Source organism: Carassius auratus, chromosome 46 (genome assembly GCF_003368295.1).
Source record: "Carassius auratus strain Wakin chromosome 46, ASM336829v1, whole genome shotgun sequence".
NCBI classification, from domain to species: domain Eukaryota; kingdom Metazoa; phylum Chordata; class Actinopteri; order Cypriniformes; family Cyprinidae; genus Carassius; species Carassius auratus.
Genome location: NC_039288.1, coordinates 9,691,097 through 9,706,548, shown reverse-complemented (window position 1 = coordinate 9,706,548; position 15,452 = coordinate 9,691,097). Strand labels below are relative to the sequence as shown.

Here is a 15,452-nt window from a genome sequence, read left to right as displayed (position 1 = left end):
ACACTGTTCTAACCACCATCATGACTCATCACATAAAAACAGACATCTCATTCTACTGGGATTGCAGTTTTGGCAGCAGCTAAGTCCAGTAACCGAGCAGCTCAAGGGTCACACCTCCCCACTGTCAACATATTAAATAAACTGCATTAATCATGTGTGCGGAACGGATGCGGATCACCGAGGTCTACTGAACCCTGATGAAATGAGATCGCAAGTGTTCTAGCGATGAGAAACGGACAGAACGCACTGCTCTTTTCCGCAGAAGAGCAATGTTTTACTGGAGTAATGGGGAGGGAGAGGTTGGCATGGCATGTGGTGAGGTACCGGGGTGACTCAAGGCAACCCGGGGTGACTCAAGGCAAAGAGCAGAGCATTCTGGGATGAATGAGCAGAACAGCGCGAGTGACGCAATAAATCTAGAGTGTGCTTAAGCTATGGCTGTAAATGAGGAGATCCAAAAAGGCATGAGGTCAGCCAGCCGTGTGTCTCTCTCAAGCCCACTGAGCGTACACTTACATGAGCCCCATGACATCCTGCTGCCAGTTAACCAAAGAAAACTGCTTTCATAAAGAATTATTGTGCTTTCGATGTACTGCATGGTTGGATCTCAGGCTGGGGTTGATAGTAACCAGTTTAAATTTTTCAATAAGGAGACTTAATTCAAACTTGACTTGGGCAGAGAGGGAACAATGTTTAACCATACTTCAAATTTAGTGCCAAGCGTCCCTCGAAGACAAATACACAGCAAACCTCAGATACAGACCAATGCCTTGGAAAAATAACCCTCACATTTGGACAGAGATTATAAGATGACTGTGGTTAAGCCTACAGAACCTCTTTGTCATGCTGTTAATCCTAGAAAATACACATTCGCAATCAAAGTAGCTTTTCTTTTGTGAAACTGGCCCACTGAAGCGCCTTCGGGCATTGTAATCGTGGCACTTCCCTCAAGAAACCAGTAGAGTTCCTTCAGTGAGGCTAATTGAGACAAATCAGCAGTCCCAGCTTGAGTGTTTCACCAGCTGAGTGCTAAATTCTTCATTTCACCAGAACACTTGTTGTTCACCACTGAATTCAAGCATACATCGAACATGTCTGTGATTGGCTATGGTGTTTAACAAGCTGCAAAAATCAGTGAGAATCAGTTCAAGTGGTGAAAGAAAAATTGGCTTTAATATTGTAAAGATGTTGAATTAGAACAGACTAAAGATAAAGAGGGCACGATGAGCAGTCTGCCCACTTTAGTACTTAATTAAATGAACCTTGCCCCGCATTGAATGGTCAGCTTCATTGCCATGTTACCTCAAAGATGCCCTGAAAAATCAATCATCCTAAAAATAATTCAAGATGTTGATGATTTGCCACAGTCTTTAAAGAGCTGGCATTGTAGTCCTCCCCCTCTTCCATTAAAAGGCTCTTCTCAAGAAGACATATGTCTTCATTCATCAGCATGAGACGGGCCAAAAACGTCTGACCTCATCCAAAAAAGACAAACAGAACTCTATCAGGCTTCAGTTTCAGATGGTGTCAAGCTTTCTGGTGCATTTGAAGTCTCAGCACACTGCAAATGTCAAGCCCGTTTATGCTCACCATGTGTTAAAACACAATTCTGTTCTTTCAGCAGAGCAGCCAAAAATGATTAACAGTGCACAGCGCAGGTGAATTATTTTAAAGCACGTCATAAAAATGCATACAGAAATTCCCATGAATAATTAAATTGAAGTAAAATGAAAAAAAAAAAAAACTAATTATTTCAGAAACAAGTCATGTTAATTATTGTCAACGCTTTAATTATTATTGTTATAATGCACAGGGCTGCACAATATGCATGGTTTGGAATTTTTAACTGCTTTATTATTGTGATTATTATTATTATTATTAATGAATAGCATAATATTAATAATAATAATAATGTGCAAAGATCTGTAATTAAAATAAATACAATCAATATCATGATATGCATACTATTTGAATTATTAAACTGCATTATTATAATTATTAGTATTACTATCATGATTATTGTTTTATTAATAAATAAAAACAAACAAACAATTTAATCATCATAATCATTTTATATTTGAACAATTTTGCAGATTTGAGCCCTTCTAACTTCTATAATGTTGCTCCAGAACCTTCTTTTAAACCATATAGATCACATGTTGCTTTGCTGTCATACTCACGGTCAGATGAATATTCTGTCTTCGTGGCTACTGCCGGCAACTGCTGCTCTTCCTCAGCTTTGGTCGCCATTGCTGCAGCACCGTTATTCTCTTGTTGGACTTTTCGAACGAGCGCAGCCAACGGGTGATCTGGATCAATGACCTGCAGAGGCTATAACACATGAAAACATAAGATCAATGGGCTGTGCAATAAGTGTGTGTATAAATATTATATATTTATAATATATGTACACACACAAACCCCCCACAAAATGTGGTTAAAAAACACAGAAAAGATTCATGTGCTTGTAAAAACACCACATGAAAGAAATAAGTCAATTAATCAGGTTTTAAATCTAAACAGAGCTTCGAGTGAGCCCCTTGGAAGCAATTCATTGCAGCACATGGTTTTGTAGTTTTTTTCCAAATGGCTCTGTGGCAGATCCTTCCAAGCTTCACTCAGAGTGTTTGGCTGCGTTTAGGTCTTTCCCTTGTCCATGTGATTGGACAGAGCTCCAATTGTGTGTGAGGTGGCCAGTATAACACTGGAAGAATCTGATGTCTGACATATTGCGACGTCAATATGAACCAAAGATTACAAGTTTGCACTCATCTCTCCTCAGTACTTCCTGCCACTGGATGTCACTCCATGCTTTATAGACTTTTGCATGCCATCATTGCTTCTGCTTTTTGCCGTCCTGCATGAACGGTTTATTTCCCTCCCTGTGAGACCAGTTAGTTTTCGATGGCGTTCTAAACATGCACTTAACTGGATTCCCTTCTGTCCCCTAAGGAGGTGACCTTTAATGTACCGTTCACCAGACACAGTTTTTCAGTCTTCCGGTGCATTTTCTGTCTAGTCTCTACAAATGTCTACATGGTATTATGACACCATGCCTTTAATATCCCATTTGCTGGCCTGTTGCTAACTAAATAAACTTTTATTTTAGGATACAACATAAGAGTGAGGAAATTATGAGGGAGTTTTCATTTATGCGTGACAAGCTTTTGCAGCTGAAGCTGAAGTACTGCTTTTCACCATCATAGGAGCAATATTTCAAGAGTTCTTCATCACATCAGCAGAAATCATTCATCAAGGGCTCATATTTCAATCTTATAAATGAATGAACTCTTTGGGCAAAAAGGTCTACCTTATGGGTAAGAATCTGGTTTCATTCCTTACATTTCCATTCATAGAGGCTAAAGTAAATGTATGAAAAAGGATAAAAGTATTCATATGAAAATGTGTATAGGACCAAGCTCTAAATCACTAAAAGGAATAGAGCAAAAGTGTGTTGATCTTGTGTTTTTACGTATGCCTTACAAACCTAAACCTCTGCTTTTCTTACATACTGGACATATTGAACATTCATTGCAATCTCTGATTATTTAAATATGTCTAGGAAGTCCTTTAGCTGGCTAATATAAGTGAAGTCTTGTGGAAACTGCGAAAATGATTTGTGATAGTCTTCAATAGTCTTCGAATTTTAAATTGGTTGAAAATGATAAACAAATGACCATATGCCATAATATTTATGTATAAAATATATTTATCTCAATATATATTTATATCAAACATATGTTTTTATTTTTGTTTACACATTGGCTCAGATTACTTGAGATCGATATATATATAAAAAAAAAACTTTAAATCATATCTTTTATGTTTACACATTGGTTCAGATTACTTTTACATGCCCTGCAAACTTGATAAAGCTGATTGTGTCATTAAGAACACATGACTGGTTATTTGAGCTGCTATAAAGTTATCAATCCGCCATAACATGCTGGTGGCATAAATCCTGTTTTCTGGAATAACCAGAACACACAGGTTGACTAAGCCACAGAAAAACATGACACGCAGACGGATCTCAAGCGTAAGACCTGAGACGAATGTTAAACAGTAACTCTTTCTTTAGCATCAGAAAACTTAATAATTTCTGACAATTCTGGCAGTATTTGACTGTAATAACCACAAGTAAGCTCCTTTAAATAAATTAGATGAATCTTGCAGAAAAAACAAAAGTTTAAATAAAAAGGCGAGAGCTCAATACATCTATTAAGAAGCCAAAACAGATAAAATTAGTTTATCTTACAAGCTTTTATCTCTAATGTCTTTGTGACACTTTAAAAAAAAATGACAGAGCAACTCAGATTAAACATTAAGAATATTAGATGACGAAATCCACGATATAAACATCTGATGATATCTTCATATTCTTATTTGAACAGATATATAAAAAGTGAATACTTTGATGTCAGATGCTTTCATATTAGGCCCAGTTACTTAAGAGCAGTCTGACATTGATTCTGAAATGTATCGCTTTGAACACTTATCCATCTACTTTGAAAACAACAGTAACAGTCCATTTAGTTGGATGAACTGATTGCAACAAAATTTATACTTAAGCACAATGTGCATACCTGGAGGGTAAATTACATGTCATTGCTATTTTAGTTTTTAACGCGGACGGAAAAAAAAATGATTCAGGGTTCACGGTACATAATCACAGCCTGAAAACCAAGTGTGTAGTATTATTATTCCTAAGCAGCATGGGGTATATGTTTGAAGCCATACCTTCATTATTTCCTCCAGACGAGAGCTCCTCTTGGATGCAAACAAACTTGGGTGCAGGTAGTTTCCATCCCCATCATCATCATCATCGTCGTCATTAGAATCGTCTGACTTTGATTCTGTTTCAAAAGGGGCAATTGATTGGATTGTTGACCGACTTCAGAAATGTCTCATTTGTTCAGATTTCTTCCAATATTCTAAAAACAACTGATTCAATTCAACTTGTTAAATTATGATATATACCACTACTCCAGTCTTTAGTGTCACACAATTCTTCAGAAATCATTCTAATTTGGTGCTCAAAAACACGTCGTCTTATCAAAGTTGAAAACGGTTGTGCTTGCATAATATCTCTGAAGAAACTGTGATATTTTTTTTCAGCATTTGTTTGTTTTTGTTTTTTTTGTCTTTGGGGGCAGTCATGGCATAACAGTTGTAACCCAAAGGTCATGGGTTCGAGTCTCGGTACTGCCAGGAATTGTAGGTGGGGGAAGTGAATGCAAAAAAGTCTTTGCTAAATAAAATTGTTAATTTCATTTCACCTAGCAAACTAGATTATGAAAAGTGGATATTCTATACCACAACAAAACCAAATTTATATATTAATTTACAATAATCAAAGATCAATTGAAGTCAAACCGAAGAGCATCCTATGATTTTATAGAATAGCATTCGCCCCAAAATAGAAAAGAAATTGGTTTGAAGTGGTGCGCACAAATGAATTGTGGGGAAATAAAGGTGGCCAAAATTTAATGTCAAATAAATGAACTGTAACACGTGAAAAGATTACCCTGTTGCTTGTCCTGCTTGCTCTCTGATGCCGGTGTGTATCTCCCCTCCTTCATAGCTCGTAAAATATGTTTGTAGTAAGGGTTCAGGTAGTGGTCGAACCGCAGGAAATCAAACTGGGAGTTCCCAGCCTGCTTTGCCTTCAGCACAATTTCAAATTGAGCCCCCTGCTTGCATACAAAGTTAGCGGTGCGCTCAATAATAGCGTGCGTCTTGGTGGTCGCAGGCTGAAATAGATGGCAAAGAAAACTGGGTAAACAAGACTGAAATTCTGTTTAGGCTTATTACAGAATATGCCATTTTAAAAAATAAAGATTAATTTGAAAACTTGTATAGGGAAAAATGGGTATAGGATATTTATCGTCAATGACTCCGGGTACAGGATTTTCTAGCAATTGTAGTTCACACACAAACAATTTATGTATGAGTGTGGGCTGGTGCTCCATGAATCTAACCAGGGACGTCATTTATTCATTTCAAGCTACACATGCAGATTTAAAATAGTCACACATCTTTCAAGCTGCAGACAAAATCATATTCATGTGCTGAGCTGATTTATGGCAATGCCTTATTTTAAATGACAAATGGCACCAATAGTGCTCCAAGTGACACATATCCTTCATTAGAAGCAAGCATGAATATTGTATGAGAAGAACTTTTCGAAGGACTGAACCTTAGCTCCAATGTCCATAATGACTTGCTAATTTGAAGATAATCAACCTTACATTTGTCTTCAAAATCGGATTATTTTATTGCTTCAAGCTATGTGCTGTACAATAAGCAAGGTAATCAGAGCAGCTGAAGATTAATAATTCACAAGGCTCCTTCAAAAGAACCTCTCAGACTAGAAACTAATTGGGGTTTCCAAGCCTGAGAAACTGAAGGTTTCAACTAATTCTCCAACCTTGAGACAAATATCACCCCCTCCTAAAAAAAAAAAAAAAAAAAAAAAAGGCTGGTTGGGGTGCATGGCAAGTGGCTCACTGGATGGCCAAGTATTTATGTTGCTATGTTTCTAGTAGGCCAGTAGGGAAAGCACTGACAAATCCTTGGTTTAAGATCATAAAGGAGGAGCATCAAGACTCCGGAGCTTTTAGAGAAGTATAATTTGGTGGGATCAACGTGCTTTCAGCTACAAAAACAGTAAAAAATGATCAGCGATTGTTATGTGGCTCCCAAACGAGGAACCCAGTGGAGATAAATGCCCATGTCTGGTTTGTATAGATTGGCATTTACATCCCACCGTGCGCACTCTGGTTACACAAAAGGAAGATCTTTAAAGCTCATTCGAAATCTTCTAAATGGAAAAAAAACAGAATAGAGTATTTACTTGCCACACAGTCATAAATGGACACTTGCAGTGCAAACCAACAATCATTTCGGATAAAGTTATGAGACATCCAACAACAGAAATGCAAATCAAATACACATTCAATCAAAATATGCAGGTAATGATGATTACAAGTAGGGATGCACAATACTTTGGTTCCATATCAGTTATCTGCAAATATTATAGACTTTCATTTTACATAAAAAGGTTCACCCAAAAAAAAAAAAAAAAAAATCTGTCATCATTAACTTACCCTCAAGCTGTTCCAAACCTTTATGAATTTCTTTCTTCTGATGAACACAAAATATATGCTATTTTGAATGTTGAAAAAAAAAAAAATTAATGACGACAAAATGTTCATTTTTGAGTGAACCACCCCTTTAATTGATCTAGATCACCGGTATTGGATATTTAATTGTGTGTGTGCGCTCATTTCCCAGATTCTTAAGTCTTTTAACTCACTTAAAGTTAATCTTTAAAAAAATCTGCTATATTTAATCTTCCAAAAATCTCCAAATGAAAATCCATTTTCATGCTGTACATTATAATGCTGTGATGCCTAATTCACTTGTAGTATTAAAAAAAGATTGATTTTTACTGCATTGTTTTAATTTATTTAGACAAAATAGTACTGAATCCATAGGCCATTTATCCATTAAAAGGCCATAAAATGAAAATAATTACTGTTTTATGGGTATCGACCAGAATTTTACTACCGGTGCATCCCCAATTGAAACTGTGTAAGATATACTTCAAAATCTGCTCACCAGCTCTACATCCGAAGGGATGAGGAGGCCAGGGGGCGCCACGAACGGCTCCTCACTCTCTTCCTCCTGCTGCTCTTGATCTGAGAGAAGAGCAAAGGTGGGAAAAACAGAATGAGCAAACAATAACAGATCAGCAAGGCAAAAGAATCAGAAAGAAGCAGAGTTTCTGGAGCAGGAAGAGAAACACACACACACACACAACAATGCAACTATGAAGCTTTTTAACTAAGGGCACTTTAAAAGAACCAAAAGCACTTTAGCTTTCATTTTAAGTTACTACAACTTTCCGGGAGACCACAAGCCCTGTCAGCTCTGTTTACTACTGCTGCTGCCTCTATGCACCCTTCCACCCTCTGCCTCCACGAATTGGTCAAGACAGGGACAAGCTAATTAAAATTTGATGCTGAATACAGTGTGAAGGGAAATGGGGGCAGAAGATGGAAACACATTGCTGGTGCATTAATGTCCAATGATACTTGGGAAATAATCAAATCTAGTAGTTACAAAGTGCCACATTAGTTGCTCTATTAAATCAAACAGCACTTCTAAAGCTATCCAGCAAATAGTAAGAAGTCACGTGATTTATTATTTATTTGTATTTTTTTTACATTGATTGTTACAAAAGACAACCTAGCAATCTAATCATCTCACATAGTCTCAGAAAGCTTCGAGTAAATGGCATATGGTCTGATACTAACTACAGACTATTTTGGCCCACTTTGAGCCGCACTTAGATTTAATGAGATCATCAGAATGGCATCTAAATGACCAACCACGGTTTGTTTTGTTTATGCTTATACAACAACAAAAATAGAGTGCCAATAAAACATGGCATTTGGTGGTAATATAAAAATTTACAACAAAATGTCACTTATTTTTTGTCAAATAAAAATGTCCACAATAGAACTGTAAAGGCTAACTAAAATTTGATGCTGAATACAGTGTGAATGTAAATGGGGGCAGAAGATGGAAACATTGCTGGTGCAGAACTGTATAAATGAAAACAAATCATAACATCTTGGTAATATGATATTCCTTACTATTAGTGTTGTCAAAAGACCCGGTACTTCGGTACCAAGTCGGTACTAAAAAAAATGTAAATATGTTGCTACCAGGTCTCTTTAAGTACCGGTAGTACTGAGGTCCCGTTCAAACCCGGTTCAGCGCTATGATTTCCGCAAAGCAGAAAACGAGGACGGAATCTCAAAATCCAGTCATGAAAATTAAGCTTACATTTTAATATGGACAGTCATGGAATTTGTTAGAGTTGTTCCGATTCCGATACTAGTATCAGAAATATCTCCGATACCACAACAAATTCTGGCATCGGCATCGGCGAGTACATGAACCCATATACCGATCCGATACCATTTTCTTAAAAAAGACCTAGTTATGACCGCAAGCTTTGCCTAACCGCTGCACGGTTCTTCTTCGCTGCTCAAAATGCATTGAAAACACAGGAAGTTGTGCTGTGTTGCCACAAGCAACCCCTGTTTAGAGCAGCGAAGAAGAAATGAAAACGCGTTAGCAGCCCTTATCTATATATGACTGGATCACTCATCACATTCTAAACTGCCAAAACACAGTGAAGCCGCTACTATATTATAGATCAGTGGTTAGCAGTATGTCTCTGTAGTACCGGTAGTTACAGACTCTCGAGTATATTCAGTACCGGCAGCTGCGTTCAGTCGCTTCCGTGTAAGTCAAAGCGCAGGGCTCCAGACAGTAGCCGAATATATACTAGTGTCTGTGAATATTAAACTGCAAAATACTATTTAAATATTACTCCCGCAAAATCTACATCTCTGTGGGTGACTGGCACAGATGCGCGAGAGCTCGCTGTTTTGTAGTCTCTGCTGTGTGTCATGAGGACACGAACGCATAAACCGTCACTTCATGAGAATTTACCGTTTCATTTGAGAATACTGTCATATCATAAACACAGACACTCAAAGATCTTCATGGCAGCCCATTAAAATAAATGTTTGGTTTACATGAGTAAATTGACAATATATAAAGCTACTGTTGTAGCCTACAGAAATAATAATACGTCTCTATAATAATAATAATTATGCCTAGATGGTTGCTTGTTTTTTACTTGTTTTGTTGTAAAGAGATTATCTGATTAATAGATCTTTTTTGTTGCAGTTTTTTTATACAGTTATATTGTAAAACTTAAATACCTTTTTTAGTTTGCGGTGTTAGATTTTTGGCTGCATTTGAAGTTCTTTTTTGCATAAGAAAATAAATAATACTGTCAAATTCATGTTAGATAATAAAAATACTGTAATAAATACAGTAGTTCACCATGTATTTGTTCATGTTTTATTGAGGGATCTGTCTGAAGCACACCATAAAAAAATTCTAGCAATTTACACAGGGCTAGTAGTATATACAGCTGTATATACAGATATACACCCAGGTATCGGATCAGTACTCGGTATCGGCCGATACCCTGAGCCCAGGTATCGGAATCGGTATCGGGAAGAGAAAAAGGGTATCGGAACATCTCTAGAATTTGTCAAAGTTAGCATAAATTAATCAAAGCAATCTCCTTATGGACCAGTATCTGTAAATGTTAAGCCGCAAAAGTTGTTTGAAATATGAATCAGTGTTCTGCGCGTCTCTGTGTGAATTAATGAATGGCAGAGACATGCGGGTTTGTTTACTACATAGACTGAAGCGCATGACGTTTGCATTAATTTCAGCATCTGAGCTTCAGAGTTCTCTCTCCATCAAGCGATCTGAACTTTTCAGTTCATCTCAATGGATGCACAGCGCACCTGTATTTGATGCTCTGTAAAGTCTTTGTGAAGGCGCACGACTCACCTTCGCTATACTGATAGCGTTTCTCACACATGCAAAGAGAGAGAGAGCGAGAGTCTTACCATGCTGAATCGACACGCTATATGTAAACTATTCTTTGTTGTCTTCTCCTGTCAAAATAATGGAGTTAATTTAGAATTATTCACATTCATTTTCGAACAAGCAGAAGACATACCGGTTTCTCCGGTAGTGGGCGGAGCTAATGCGCAAACGAAAATTTCATTTGACCGAACGCAGACAACGTGATTAATATTCATGAATCCAGCAGCTCATCAATTCATAGTGCATTGTATATACATTAGTATGACAGTAGTAGTAGTTAATAGTAGTATTATCTTTTAATGATAATTAATATGATCTATTACAATTTTTTTACTGAAACCCTCAATGACCAAAAATATCTTAAGCATCAACACCAGTCTTAAGTTCAGTTAAAATTACAAATATGCATTCATTAGGCCTAAAAGTAAATTTTTACATAAAGGCATTGTGCTAGAAATATTACTATTATTTAGTAAAATGTATGTGATACTGCTACTACTGTTGAAAAAAATATATAAAACTTATTTTTTTAAAGAAATAAATCACAATATTTCTTCCATGTTTTAATTTTAATAGTAAATCCCCTTTATTTATCAAAAATAAAATGTGTTTAAATTTCATGTTTGTTTGTTGAGTTTTTTACGCCATGTTAGCATCATGGCAAAAAGGTTCAGTATCATCCATAAGATTTACATTATATAAAACATTTCAACTTAACATAAGATAGAAAATCTAAAATAAATTTAGGTGGTACATTTTCAAATATTCCATGCAAGCATGTTTCTGAATAAAAGCGTTTTCTAGCAGCATCATAAAAATTACAATTCAACAAAATATGCTTAATAGTCAAAGGAACTTTACATGAAAGACACAAGTTTAAATTTCATAAATTAAAAGACAAATTAAATTTGTGTGAAACTTGTTTACTGTTTTTCATAATTATATAACTTGTAGAAAACCTTTAAACACAATTGTAAATAAGTATAAAGAATGGCATTGGTTTTATTTTTAGTGATAAAAAGTTTTTTTAATTTTATTTTTTTGTGTTTTGCTTTGGTACCGAAATTGGTACCGAGAACCGTGGATTTTCACTGGTATCGGTACCGAATACTGAAATTTTGGTACCGTGACAACACTACTTACTATTATTATTATTATTACTATTGCTATTTTGAGAAGTCCATTTTAGGAAACGCAAGTAGTATATTTTGGTCATAATTTCCTCAGGTTAAATCATACTGTTATTTTGGTGGTTTGAAACAAAAGATCTTTTAGTTTCAGTGTGTATTTAACTGAAGGTTTACTGACATTAAGTGGTGAAAAGCTTGTGAAGTAAGGCTGTAAAACTGATTACTAATGCCATCATTCTTGAAAGTTGTCTAAAGCCAGACAATCAAATCAGAGCTCGCCACATCCAGAAAGTACTTTCCAATTTTGTGATAAATGTCGAATGGTCGATGAAAGGACTTTGGGGTGTGACATCTGAGGCTGATGATTGTGAATGCACTTCCTCTTATGCTAAGGGGGAAAGAAAGATGACTGGCTTCCAGTTCAGCACCTACAAAATGTATAACTTCATCACAGTCACAGTAAGAAAAACACAGCAATGCTACTTGTTGACTCTGTGTGTGTGTGTATGTGTAATAAATCAGTGGATTAAGACTTTGCACCATGGGCCAAGTCTTGTTATCTGCAGAGTGCTGGAGCGACCAGGTGTGAATGAGGAGTACAAAAGCATTGAGGGTGATTACTGTCTGTTTTAGAAACTCATTTGCACTACATTTCTGCTTGAGACAAGGTCTGAGGACTCAACTAATTTCAGGCTCCTGTATTTATAAAGCAATCAGCCATGGAGTGTGATGTTTTTGCCAAAACCCTGTAGTGGTGAACCGCTGGACCTTGCTGGTCATTAATAGTCTCTTCATATCCACTGCCTGCTTCGCTCAGACTTTAAAAAACTTTGAGCTGTTCAGTGCCTTGAGGCTCAAAAATGATACTTATTTGACCTAAGGGAAACGGCCTCTTTTCATCCCGGAGCATTTTGAAGTTCGTAGGCTAAAGCACGCACAGAAACTTGCCTCAGAACCCAAATCTCCTCAAGCAGACTTACAGGCAGCATTTCAAAGTAAGTACGTGGGGGTTGAAGTTGTGTGGTTACTTGACTTTTAAAGATCCCACCTGCTTCTTTGTTGGCCTCATCTTCCTCAGTGGGCTGGGAGGGATCATAGTAGTCAGCGCTGTAACGGAAGGCCACTGCATTGTAGGTGCCTTCATCTGCCAAGGCTTCGCTCAGCCTTTTATACTCCTCCTCTGCAAACAGAAGAAAAAAAAAAAAAAAAAGATTTACAGAAAAAAGCATAGCATAAAAAATAAAAACCTTGTGCTCATCGTCCTCCAACATTCTCTTTCTATTCTTCTCCACAATTTTACAGCTGATTCACAAATTAGCTGTTGGATTAATGGATTTATGTTAAGAAATATATTGGTTGATTTAAAACTGCTACAAACTAACACTAAAAGGGCTAATAAAAAACTGATTAAACAAAATATTACTAAACTAGCCAAATCAAATAGAAATGCCACATTTTTAAAAATGTTTTTCTATCCTTAAGTGAGGTTTCTATTTTTGTTTTACATACACCGTTCAAAACTTTGGTCAGATTGTTTATGTTTTTGAAAGTCTCTTACACTTAGGGCTGCATTAATTGAACAAACACACATACAATTGTTTTATTTATTATTTATATTTGAAATAACCGTTTGTGTGTGTAATATATACACACACACACATATATACATATATACACATACACACACGCACACACACACACAGTTGCAATCAAAATTATTGAACCCCCTTGACCTGCAAGACATTTTGCTGCAGAGAACAACATTTTATGAAATCAATTAAACAAAGGCATCAGTTAAGTATTAGAGGAAGTTTGTTAATACACTTGAGCGATTCTGAGAATGGAACATTGATGAATCAAGATCAAATTCTAATTGGCTTTAAACATTCATGTTCAAAATTATTCAACCCCCTTTGTGCAGAATCTTTTATTCTTTAAAATCACTAATAAACTCTGTCTGCAAGTATTTAGAAGCTTCTGTCCCCACTCTACTACAGTCTTGGCCCATTCCTCGCCTGAAAAATAGATCAAGTAGATCAAGTAGATTCCATGACTGATCCCTGAACCAAGCAGTAGTAGATTTGGATGTGTACTTTGTGATGACTGGCCTGCAGGAAAGTCCATTGATCATCAGCTTCGGTCTTTGCACCAAAGGCATCACAATTCTCGTCAACATGGCCTGATACTTCAAAGAATCCATGATGTCCTTCATACAGTCATGATTTCCACTTCCTGCTACAGTTAAGAAACCCCATAACAGGACTGATCCACCTCCAAATTTGACGATGGAGATGGTGTTCTTCTGCTTATGAGCTTTGCCTTTTTTGCAGCATACAAACCGCTGGTCCATGGGTCCAAAAAATTCCAGTTTGGTCACATCACTCCATAAAAAATTCATCCAGAGCTCCACAGGTCTACACAAATTAATTTTATCAAGTTCAAGTCTGCCTTTTGTTCTTCTTGATTAAGAGTGGTATTCTGCAAGATGTCAGAATGAAGGCCATACTTGTCTAGTGTTCTTACACACTGCATTGAAATGGTTTTCCTCCTTTCATCGGGTCATCTTGCAAGTATTTGGCTGTATATTGCAGGTTTTTCTCAGTTGCTCTGATTAAACATTTTATGATATTGTGCTTTTTCTTCCACACCCTCAAAGGTTTTCTGGTAAAACACACTTTAAGCTAAGGAATAAGGCTGAGAGCTGTGTCTCTAGGAACTTTCAATGTCTTGGAAATCTGAATGAATAGGGGTTGAATAATTATGACAAAGCAGTATTATTAGAAAAATCTTATAACTCAAAAGTATTACATTATATATTGAAAATATCACTTTTAAAATGCCAGTGAACGGTTATAGATGCAATTTTTATTTTATCCTGGATCTTCAGAAAAGCTTGAATTTGTAAAGTACTGCAGTCTCTGAAGGGTTTTAAGTAATTTTGATTGCAACTGTGTGTGTGTGTGTGTTTATTCCTGGCTGAAAAGCCATCACTACAATTACTTAGATTTCTCTTTCTTACATCTTTCTTATCTATAACAAAAATGAAAACAGGGTATGTGCTGACGACATCACCAAAGCAACTCTGTTATGGCATTTCATTTATTCACACAGCCTGAACCTTATTATCTAAAACTTCAAATACGATCTAATTTGAGTTTATCTTTGCCAAAGCTGCAGACCCTCATATATTCATAGCAATCTGCACATCCAAGCAGCCACAGTGTTCTCATATTTAACAATTTCACTACAGTATCACAGCTACTAAAACTGCAATAGAGCACAAGGACAGTCCAATATTAAACAATCACAATACTTTAATACAGTTTATAGGATGTTAATGTAGACAGATTGATAAAAGTTTAATGAGGATAGGTCTCCCCCTCAAGGGCGAATCCACATGATGACTACAGAGATAATGACTATGGCGTACTCACACTACCAGCAAAGGACATCATAATTCACTCCCACTTACTGCTCACCTCCGTTTAAAGATTGTTAAACCACAAATTGAGCAGAGGAGCTCATTTTTGACTTTTTGAACCTGTTGATGCGTATACAGAGTTACAATATTGTGCCCCATTTGATTCATAAGAATAGTTTAAAGACTAATGGTGCCTTCACTGCAGCACGAATGACACGGTGCGAATTGAGCGTTTCGGCTGTTTTGACGTGAAACATGCAAGTTGAACTTTGGCTAAATTTTGCGCCACATTAACCAATTAGGAGCTTGCTCTTAGTAGTGACGTGACGAAACAACAATGGAGGACAAAGTCATCGTCGCTGTATGTGGATACCCGGATACTCTGTCTTTATAAATAAACTCCATATTTGAGT

The 15,452-nt window shown here is 36.6% G+C and overlaps 1 protein-coding gene across 2 annotated transcripts in view; it reads right to left on the bottom strand.

The window, feature by feature from the left end:
• LOC113064107 (splicing factor, suppressor of white-apricot homolog) overlaps positions 1-15,452 on the bottom strand; it is an 82,246-nt gene that overhangs the window by 62,832 nt on the left and 3,962 nt on the right. For both annotated transcript variants that reach the window (XM_026234668.1, XM_026234670.1), the window contains exons 3-7: positions 12,667-12,798; positions 7,621-7,700; positions 5,525-5,750; positions 4,738-4,853; positions 2,181-2,331 (exon numbers count right to left, since the gene is read on the bottom strand). In XM_026234668.1, the coding sequence (XP_026090453.1) occupies positions 2,181-2,331; positions 4,738-4,853; positions 5,525-5,750; positions 7,621-7,700; positions 12,667-12,798 (705 nt within the window). The remainder of the gene's footprint in view (positions 1-2,180; positions 2,332-4,737; positions 4,854-5,524; positions 5,751-7,620; positions 7,701-12,666; positions 12,799-15,452) is intronic.